At 38.8% G+C, this 11168-nt stretch overlaps 1 protein-coding gene across 3 annotated transcripts in view; it reads left to right on the forward strand.

The window, feature by feature from the left end:
- Positions 1-11168, forward strand: part of MYPN (myopalladin) — a 108833-nt gene that overhangs the window by 87685 nt on the left and 9980 nt on the right. For all 3 annotated transcript variants that reach the window (XM_047702580.1, XM_047702579.1, XM_047702581.1), the window contains 5 exons: positions 245-327; positions 1541-1667; positions 2856-3063; positions 4769-4934; positions 9474-9607. In XM_047702580.1, coding sequence (XP_047558536.1) covers positions 245-327; positions 1541-1667; positions 2856-3063; positions 4769-4934; positions 9474-9607 — 718 coding nt within the window. The remainder of the gene's footprint in view (positions 1-244; positions 328-1540; positions 1668-2855; positions 3064-4768; positions 4935-9473; positions 9608-11168) is intronic.

Below are 11168 nucleotides of genomic sequence, written 5' to 3' on the forward strand. Positions count from 1 at the left end.
CCTGGGACCATGACCTGAGCTGAAGGCAGAGACTTAACCCTCTGAGCCACCCAGGTGCCCCTCTCCCCTGGACTATTAACAGTGATTTAAGGAGTCATATTTTATTGTTTTCATCCCCCACCCCCAAGTTTTCTTGTTCATAATAGTTGGCCAAAAGGTTCAAAATGGTTCCAGTCCAGAAAAATTTATATAAATTGAAAAAAAAAAGGGGAATTCTCTTATTTTAAATTCATTTTTGTTTCAGGGACGAATCAGCTGTTCTGGCCACTTGATGGTACAAAGTTTGCCCATTCGCAGTCGACTAACATCTGCTGGTCAGTCTCACAGGTAAAGACAGTAAGAATCTCCCTTCTCGAGCCCCTCCCAAGCACCCACCTACCACAATGAGCATCAAAGTGTTGGGTCTACAAATTGTTACTGAAAATGTAGTCCTGTACCTGCAGCATCAGCATCCCTTGGGAGACTGTTGCAAATGTGGAATCCCAGGCACCGCCCCCCAGTCCTACTGAATCAGAAACTACATTTTAATAAGATCCCTAGGTGACTTATAAGCACATTAACTTTGAGACCCACAGGTCTGTCACACACTCTTGATCCTTAAAATTTGTGACCATCAGTAGCACTTGTGCAGATAATATATAAACCAGAGTCTTGAATTAAATTACCATATTTTCTTTGAAAAAAAGAAACCGCTAATGGTTATGTCTATAGATTGAATACTTTTGTTGTTGTTGTCCCCAGTATAACAATTGACTCTAACACAGCAATTGGCTTTCTCCCTCTTTGATTTTACTAACCACTAAGAATTAAGAGCCTGGCTTCCCCTTGAGTCTTATGGTGCCACAAAGTCTTAGCAAAACATTCCATAGTTGCTGACATGGATGAATTATATTTGACTTACCAAAGGAGCAAAAATAGTGACCCATGTTTCAGATACAGTATTTATCACCACTGCAACTATACCTTCTTCTTCGTTTTTGTTTTTTTTTTTTTCTCCCTTCAAGAACAGCTGTTACTGTTGGTCAGTCTTAACCAGTTTAAGTCCCTGATCATCTTTAATGGTCTGCCATAATTTATAGCCAGGTTAAATTTTATTACTCAGAGACACAGGGATTGCAGCTGCCTTGTTCTGGGTAATAAACAGGACTTGTCTGTTGGCTCTCATTTGAGATTCGGCTTGAATACTGATTTATTTGTTTATTTTGAAACTTTTGAACAACTGGTCAAAGCCCAGGCAAGGGGAGCTGAGCCATTTAACCCAGAATGACTTCAGAGAGAAAGAAGCTAAAGCCTGTTTATTTAATTACAGATCTCATAAGATAATCCTACAGGGTATGAGATGCTTACCACCTTGCTTTTTACATAAGCTTCACACCATTATTTATTATTTTATCATTTGTTTACAGTCCAGCAGCCTCCTTCCCTACCCCACCCCCAAAATATCTGTTCTCCACGGTCTATTGCCATGCGTAAATGCTTGCTGTTGTAGGTTTATAGATTGGTTTCTATGTTTAATGCCTGACCTTGCTTGTTTTTGTAGAGGAAGGTCCCGAGCACAAGAGAGAGACAAAGAGCCCCTACAGGAACGCTTTTTCCGACCACATTTCCTGCAGGCTCCTGGGGATATGGTAGCTCATGAGGGGCGCCTCTGTCGGCTGGACTGTAAGGTAGACTCTAATCCTCATCCTTGGTTCCAGATCTGTTCACATTTTTGCATTTGTTTGACTCATTTTTGTTTGTATTTGTTTTATGTTTTGTTTAGAGAAAGAGGGGCTGGGGAAGCAAAAGAGATCACTTCTTTTCTCACAAAGCTTTTTCAGAACATTTAATCCCAGACAAAAAAAATTTTTTGATGAAATTTTTAAGTCTTTATACCTTAATAAAATTACATTGGTGTTGTATCAAGTTGACCCTGCATTTGTAAAAGACAACCAAGGAACTGATGTAATTCAGACATTTTCCATGTAGTGCTGGGAAAGTCTTCATTACTATAATGCCAAAAGTGTGATTTTTGCATCCTTGAAGTGAGTGTCTGTGACATATAGGCTTTGAAAAAATTATAGTCATGAAAAGATGGCTCTGAGGTAGTTTATGAAAACAGAAGTTGGTTTCTCATACTAACCAACATCCAGCAGCTTTAGCTATTCTGCATTCTAATTCTTCAGCCAGAAACTGTTCAGCTGAGCAGCGTGGATATCCCTCAGTATGAAGAAAAACTTAGGTCACCTCTTGCTCTCCAGACAAAGATTCAGAATGCTATGGAATTTTTAGATGCTAAGTGGTAAAGGCTTGAGGTTAATCATTCGTAGGGGTGGTTCTTACTCTGCCAACGGCTGCCTAATAATATTCGGGATTGATTGTTACTCCTCCCACCCTAACCCCTGAAAGATTCCCATCCTGGTCCCATTTCTAGAGATTCTGACTTAAGATAGTAAGTGGACATTGGGATTTTCAAATGCTCCCCACGTGATTGTAACACAGAGAAAGGTCTGAGAACTCTACTGTCTGCCCTTTCCTTGGTTGCCTCTCGCTGATTCTCAGGTATGTGAGCAACATATCGTCTGTGAAACTGACTCTGCAGACCTATTTAATCTATCCATTTAGTTTTTATTTCTTACTTATTCTAATCTAAAATATAATCATCCCCTGAATTTGGGGTCAAACTACTATACAATTTAAATTAATATGGCCACTCACCCAGCCCCTCTTGTCCTGATGCCCCTACAGAGAGGTTTCTCTCCACCCCATGTTTTTTCTCACTACTTGGTGCCAGACAAGGATGAAGAAGTCAGCCACCAAATAAATCTGCTTGTCATCAGTCTGTCATTTGCCTCAGCTGTCCTGTTATTTATTAGGTGAGTGGCTTACCACCCCCAGAGCTGACGTGGCTGCTCAATGGCCAACCGGTGCTACCAGATGCCTCCCACAAGATGTTGGTCAGAGAGACTGGAGTCCACTCTCTGCTCATTGACCCGCTCACTCAACGTGACGCAGGGACCTATACATGCATTGCTACCAACAAAACCGGACAGAATTCCTTTAGTCTGGAGCTCACCGTAGTAGGTAAGGTTGGCTTCTGGGACCCCCAAGCATAGCTCCCTTTTAAAGTTATTGCCCAAATAAGCACAACCTCTGACAGAATTCTTTAGTCCTTTGCCCTACCAAGTTTCATCTCCATTTCTCCTTCACTGTAGTAAGGTCCATACTTCCTACATTGCTTACAAAGACCTATCAGTAAAAATATAATATGGCATCTTATACATATATGCATGCAGTATATGGGAGCCATTGTAATAGTTAATCAATTAATTAGTATATTGACTACACTAAATTCAAGTCACTTGCCCTACCGTTCATCACTACTGGAACACACCAGATTCTTGTCCCTACTCCAAGTTTCCATGCCTTTGCTTCACTGATCCTTCTACCTGGAATATACCCTTCTTTGCCTAGGAACCTCTCATCATTCTCTAAGGCTTAATTCAAATGTCACTACCAAGGCACATCCTCCTCCACTTCCTTAGCACTTAGAAAAGGAGAGACTCCTCAGAGAACTTGCAGCCTTCCATGTAACTATGATTTCCTAACTCAGACATTCTGACTTTTTCTGTGTCTCTCTAATGTCTGACTCAGTGCTGGGAACATGCACAGTGCTCAGCAAATGTTGAGTTGATAACTAAACAAATGAACCTTTACCTTGTAAGGCGATATGAACAAAACACTGTAATGCCTACAAAAAAGGACAACAAGTCATCATCACTTGCTTGATACCTGCTCATGGGGCAGGAGTCCAACCAGAACTAGATTTTAGATATACGAATTCTAGTGCTGAGCTTTCGCCCATGTGTGGCCCTTACAGGAAATCAGGGGACTTCGGCATACTATCTTCTCTATAGGCTTGTAACAGCTCGCCCCATATATCTTTTTCTTTTTCTCACTCTTAATTTTCTCTTACCCAACAGAGTAGGAAAAGCTCTTCCTGCAAAGATATATTGATTGCAAGCTTTTACTTTTCCCCCTAATATTTTGCAAATATTGACTCTGGAATCCTGAAATATGAGGTATCTTTGCCTTATCTGGTTCTGGCCCTCCCCCCCACCAAAAAAAAAGGCTTCCTTAGGAAGCATACTTGGTGGGCTTTTTTTGTTTTGTTTTTAAGTAATGTACTTCTGAGGCCTGGCTGGCTCAGAGGAGAGTGCAACTCTTGATCTCAGATCTCAGAACTCAATCTCTTGAGTTTGAGCCCCATGTTGGGTGTAGAGATTACTTGAATAAATAAAACTTAAAAAAAAAGTAGTGTGCTTTTTTCCTGTAGCTATAAACTTCTTCAAAATAAAACTTGAGGGAAAATGAATATACTTTTTACAAAATCATCTCTTCTAGAAAAGAAAAAGGATAGATTCAGTACATAAAATCTGTTGTTTCTCAAAATTTACTGTTGGGAATAAAAGAGACTCCTTAAATTCCACACCCACCATTCGCGCCTCCCCCCCACACCTGCCCAGTGGGCCACCCAGATCCTGGAGTGTTGTCTCTCACACAATATGCAAAGAGAGTCCCTCACTCCTTTTTTCATCCCTTCCAGAGCTTTTATAAAAGCAATGATGTTCACTTCATATCCAAGTTTCCATGGGGTGTGAGAAGTTTGCTGAAGAGGAGGTGAGGTGGGTGGGGGCCCACTCTGCTAAGTTCCAGACATGTAATGAGTTTGAAGCATGAACCTCAAGGCACTTACTATTCAAACAAGAATGGCCCTTCTCTCATTCAGCCAAAGAAGTGAAGAAAGCACCTGTGATCCTGGAGAAATTGCAGAACAGTGGAGTTCCCGAAGGCCACCCAGTGAGGCTGGAGTGCCGGGTGATAGGCATGCCACCACCTGTGTTCTTCTGGAAGAAGGACAATGAGACCATCCCTTTCACCCGAGAAAGGATCAGGTACAGCCCGTCCCTGCGTTCAAAGGGACTTCTGAGCTCGGTGGGACATCCTGGGTACCCAAATAAGTCTGTCATCTTTTGAATCTTGCTTCTTTCACTTAACATGATGCCTTTGAGTTTTGTTCATGTTTTTGTGCATATCAAGAATTGATTCTTTCTTGTTCCTGAAAGGCAGACCGTGGTATAGAGGTCCCACAGTTTTAAACCTTAATTTTTTTTCAGGATTAATTAGCAGGGCTTTTTTTTTTTTTAAACTCAGTTTTGTTAACATACAATGTTACATTAGTTTCAGGTGTACAATATAGTGATTCAACAATTCTGTATGTTACATATGTTAATATGTATGTTATGTATGTAAGTGCTCACCACAATAAGTATACTCTTAATTCCCCTCACCCATTTCACCCATTCCCCCATCCACCTTCCCTCTGGTGACCATCTGTTTGTCTCTATAGTTACGAGTCTGGTTTTTGGATTGTCTCTTTTTTTCCCTTGTTCCTTTGTTTTTTCTTAAATTCCACATGTGGGTGAAATCATATGATATTTGTCTTTTTCTGACTGACTGACTTCTTTCAGCATTATACTCTCTAAATCCATCTGTGTTGTTGCAAATGTTAAAGGTTTCATTCTTCTTTATGGCTAAGTAATATTCCTCTGTTGTACACACACGCACACACGCACACATGCATATACATACATTCTTTATCCATTCATCTATCAATGTATACTTGGGTTGCTTCCATATCTTGGTTATTGTAAATATATTGTAAATATAAATATTGTAAATAATGCTGCACTACACATGAGGGAGCATGTATCTTTTTGGATTAGTATTTTTGTTTTCTTTGCATAAAAACCTAGTAGTGGAATTACTGGATCATATAGTGATTCTATTTTTAATTTTTTGAGGAGCCTCCATACTGTTTTACACAGTGGCCACACCAGTTTGCATTCCCACCAAAAGTGCATGAGGATTCCTTTTTCTCCACATCCTTGCAAACACTTGTTGTTTCTTGTGTTGATTTTAGCCATTCTGACAGGTGTGAGGTTGGTATCTCATTGTGGTTTTGCTTTGCATCTCACTGATGGTGAGTGATGTTGAGCATCTTTTCATATACCTGTTGGCCATCTGTATGTCTTCTCTGGAGGAATGTCTGCTCATTTTAAAATTGGATTATTTCATTTTTGTGTGTTGAGTTATATTAAGTTCTTTATATACTTTGGATACTAACCTTTTATCAGCTATTTAATATGCAAATATCTTCTCCCAGTCAGTAGGTTGTCTTTTAGTTTTGTTGATTGTTTCCTTTGCTGTGCAGAAACCTTTTTATTTTGATGTCATCCTAATAGTTTATTTTGGCTTTCATCTCTCTTGCCTCAGGAGATATATCTAGAAAAACGTTGCTACAGCTGATGTCAGAGAAGATGCTGTCTGTGCTCTCTTCTAGGCTTTTTATGGTTTCAGGTCTCACATTGAGGTCTTTAATCCATTTTGAGTTTATTTTTGTAAGAAGGTGGTCCAGTTTCATTCTTTTGCATGTAGCTGTCTAGTTTTCCTAACACCATTTGTTGAAGAGATTGTCTTTCTCCCATTGCATATTCTTGCCTCCTATGTCAAAGATTAATTACCATATAATTGTGGATTTATTTCTGGACTGTCTATTCTGTTCTGTTGATCTATTGGTCTGTTTTTGTGCCAGCATCACACTGTTTTGATTACTACAGCTTTGTAGTATAACTTTTAATCTGGGATTGTGATACCTCCAGTTTTGTTTTTCTTTTCAAGATTGCTTCAGCTATTTGGGGTCTTTTGTGGTTCCATACAAATTTTAGGATCATTTCTTCTAGTTTGGTGAAAAATGCCATTGTTATTTGTTGATAGGGATTGCACTTAAATCCGTAGATTGCTTTGGGTAATACGGACATTTAAAATTATTGGTTCTTCCAACCCATGAGCACGGAATATTTTTCCACTTGTTTGTGTCATCTTCAATTTCTTTCATCATTGTTTTATCAGTTTCTTTCATCAGTGTTTTATAGTTTTCAGAATACAGATCTTTCATCTCCTTGATCAAGTTTATTCCTAGGTATTTTATTATTTTTGGTGCAACTGTAAATCAAACTGTTTTCTTAATTTCTCTTTCTGATGTTTCATTATTAATATATAGAAATACAATTATTAATGTCTAGTAATGCAATTAATATATAGAAATGCCGGGCTGGCTTAGTCAGTGGAGCATGCGACTTTTGATGTCAGGGTTATGAGTTCAAGGCATACATTGGTCATAGAGCTTATTTTTAAAAGTGTTAAAAAAACGAAAAAGAAATGAAACAGATTTCTGTATATTGATTTTGAATACTGCAACCTTACTGAATTCATTTATCAGTTGTAGTAGAATCGAGGGTTTTCTATATATAGTATCATGTCATCTGCAAATAGTGAAAATTTTAGTTCTTCCTTACCAATCTGGATTTCTTTTATTCCTTTTTCTTGTCTGATTGCTATGGCTAGGACTTCCAGTACTATGCTGAATAAAGGTGGTGAGAGTGGACATCTTTGTACTATTCCTAACCTTAGTGGAAAAGCTTTCAATTTTACACCATTGAGTATGCTGTCTGCTGTGGGTTTTTCACAAAAGGCCTTTATTATGTTGAGGTATATTCACTCTAAACCTACTTTGTTGAGAACTTTTATCAGGAATTAATGTTTATTTTGTAAAATGCTTTTCCTGCACCTATTGAAATGATAATATGGTTATTGTCATTTCTCTTGTTTATGTGATACATCACGTTGATTGATGTACAAATATTAAATCACCCTTGCAACCCAGGAATGAACCCCACTTGATCATGGTGAATTTTTTTTAATGTATTGTTGGATTCAGCTTGTTAATATTTTGTTGAGGATTTTTGTATATGTGTTCATTGGAGATATTGGCCTGCAGTTTGTTTGTTAGTTTCTTTCTTTCTTTCATGTCTTTATCTGGTTTTGGTATCAGGTTAATGGTGGCCTCATAGAATGAATTTGGAAGTCTTCCTTCCTCTTCTGTTTTTTGGAATATTTTGAAAAGAATAGGTATTACCTCTTCTTTAAAATTTTCTTAGAATTCACTTGCAAAGCCATTTGGTCCTGGACTTTTGTTTGTTGGCATATTTTTTATTACTGATTCTATTTCATTGCTGGTAATCAGTCTGTTCAAATTTTCCATTTCTTCCTGATTCAATATTGGGAGGTTATATGTTTCCAGGAATTTATCCATTTCTTCTAAGTTGTCCAATGTTGGCATTTAATATTTTATAATATTCCTTTATAATCCTTTGTATTTCTGTGGTATTGGTTGTTATTTCTCCTCTCTCATTTCTGATTTTGTTAAAACTTTAATTTTTAAGTTTAAAATGTATAAGGAATTTGTGAGGATCCTGCATATTTTTTGTTACATATCTTCAGTCATATTAGTATCCAGGAAATCCCTTTGACGGTAAAAAGCTAAAATAAAATAAAGCAAAACAAAACATTAAGGCAGTAACTCCTTTTCTATCCATCACAACATGGTTATTTTCAAAATAACTCAGGATCCGGTTTCCAAAAATGGGTCCCTTGCTAGATTTCCTCTAATCAACCTTATCTTTGCCATTTTGGTTTTATGCCACAAGGGGGCAAGCAAACAAAAGCAGCTTATGTACAAAAGTTTCTACTGAGATTTATTTCTTCACAGTAAACTGAATTTGTTCCAGAGGATGTTTAGCTGTCAAACTTTACAGGATTTTGGCATCTAAGAAGTCTACATATATATAGGTTGAGAATTTTTTCTGGTAAAACTCACACAAGCACAGAAAATATTCTTGAATTAATGCTTCCTTCTAAATTAATGTAACGTGTTGGGGTGCTTGGCTGGCTCAGTCAGTACAACATGCCACTCTTGATCTTGGGGTCATGATTTCAAACTCTATGTTGGGCGTTAATAATAATAATAATTAACATAGCATGTTAAACCCAGCCTGAAGTTCTAGTGTAATTATCCAAGACAGCAATATGCAGCCAAGGGTAAGAACTACTGATGTAGATGAAACGGAAGGAATTTGCTCCTGGACTGTATTAAACTAAATCCTACACGTGCCCAATTGGTTATATTAAGAAATAACCCCTCCATGCTAACAATACATCTATGCCTGAGTGTCCAATCTGGTTTGGAAGAGAGATTTTTCTGGACTTTGGTTGTGACAAATGGGGGCCCTTCTGGTGAGGAGTACAATTCCAAGAGTAGTAGAGCAGTGGGGAGGGCAAGAATGGGTCTCTGGCTGTCAGCCCTCCTCTGGGCCTCACTGGGTTAACTTCTGCTCTTTTGTAACTCCATTCCACTGTTCAGTTTGCCTTTGGTAATTGCTTTAAACTGACTTGCCCATCCCTCCCCTTAGGGTCAGGGAGGAGAGGAGATGCTGTACTGCTGGATTTGCCCCAAGAGTTTCCCTGAACCCTGAACCACTCAAGGCCTTCTCTGCCCCCAGGTACAATGCAGATATGTTCTCTTTTTTCTCCAGTATGCACCAGGACACAACAGGGTATGTCTGCCTCCTCATTCAGCCAGCCAAGAAATCCGACGCTGGATGGTACACGTTGTCAGCCAAGAATGAAGCTGGCATTGTGTCGTGCACTGCGAGGCTGGATATATATGGTAGGTGTAATGTCCTCAGTTAAACATCTGTGTGTGATAGACAGCTTAAAGCAATTTTTTTAAGGATAGGTATGGTATTTTTCCATAACTGAACTCGTTAGACTCTACTTTAGTGCTTAAGCGATGGATTTTTAAAATCATTTCATCCTAGTCACCTCAGGGCTTTTGTACACTTTTGCAGTTTACTTTGAGCTTAAGCTTCTTCAAAAAAATGTCCTATAATGTTAGGAATTACAATTATTTCAGAGTTTAACTGTGTTTATGCTTTTGATCATCCAACATCTCCTGTTGCTTCCTTAATACCATGGGCCACCCACTGGAACTCCATCCCCACTGCCTGTCACTCTTCCCAAGCATACCTCCACCCAGCAGAATTTTCCTGTCCCCTTTCATCTGTTAATTCATTCCACAAATACTTATCGTGCCAATCCCACAACCAGACTAATAATAGAGAGCTGTCCCAATAATAATATCAAATGATGTTTGTATAATGCCTTGTAATTTACAAAATGGTATCCTTAGACCCTCCCAATTATTTCAACTGTTGTCACCCTCCTCTAAATCCTGAAGAAACTGAGACTCAGGGAGGTTATGTGTCTATAGCCAGGAGGCAAATGCCGGCTTTTGTATCATTCCTTTGAGCTATGTTTCTAATTTTCAAAAGAATTTAACAAGCTAGGGGCGCCTGGGTGGCTCAGTGGGTTGGGCCGCTGCCTTCGGCTCAGGTCATGATCCCAGGTCCTGGGTTCAAGCCCCACATCAGGCTTTCTGCTCAGCAGGTAGCCTGCTTCCTCCTCTCTCTCTGCCTGCCTCTCTGCCTACTTGTGATTTCTCTCTGTCAAATAAATAAATAAAATCTTAAAAAAAAAGAATTTAACAAGCTAATCTTTATTAATGTAATGTAATGTACTCTGCTTTTCTTCTCTATACTTTTGACATTAACTGGTATTTTTTTGGAGGCACATTCCTTAATCCAAAAGGGTGATTCTTTTTCTTCCTCTCCTTTAAAAATTTTTTTAAAGTAATTTAATAATTAATAAATTTCTTAATCATTACTGGTTCAACATGAGCAACCAGAATAACAAGTAAGTCACTGTGTCTAGAACCTGAGGTCCCAACTATTCATAGGTACATACTAGGAATTCCCTTTTCTTAGTACCATACAGGAAGAGCCTTGGCCTCCTATTTTTTCCCTAGGTCTAATATTTGGTGGCAATATATAGTCCTTCGATTATTTTCCCTTATCTTTGGACTTGAAAAGAAATTCAACTGTGAGGGACGCTGACTCTAACGTACTTTGTCCTGGTGAGGGGGTGGGGAGAGAGAGGCCATCGATATATTTAACCTAGGCTAAGTCCCCTATCCATTTCATCCACTTCCCCATGTCAGAGGGAGATAGCTCTCCAACTAAGAAACTCAGTACCAATAAGTCCTGAAACTGATAAATCTTGTCCCAATCCTGCTTTCCACCTCCCAGTTCAGTTTTCCAGACTCACTTCTCCCAGGCTCCTGTCTTGATTGAGCAGCACCAACAACAGGGGGTGCTGTTTCCTTGATTAGG

This window comes from Lutra lutra, chromosome 14 (genome assembly GCF_902655055.1).
Source record: "Lutra lutra chromosome 14, mLutLut1.2, whole genome shotgun sequence".
Taxonomy (NCBI): Eukaryota; Metazoa; Chordata; class Mammalia; order Carnivora; family Mustelidae; genus Lutra; species Lutra lutra.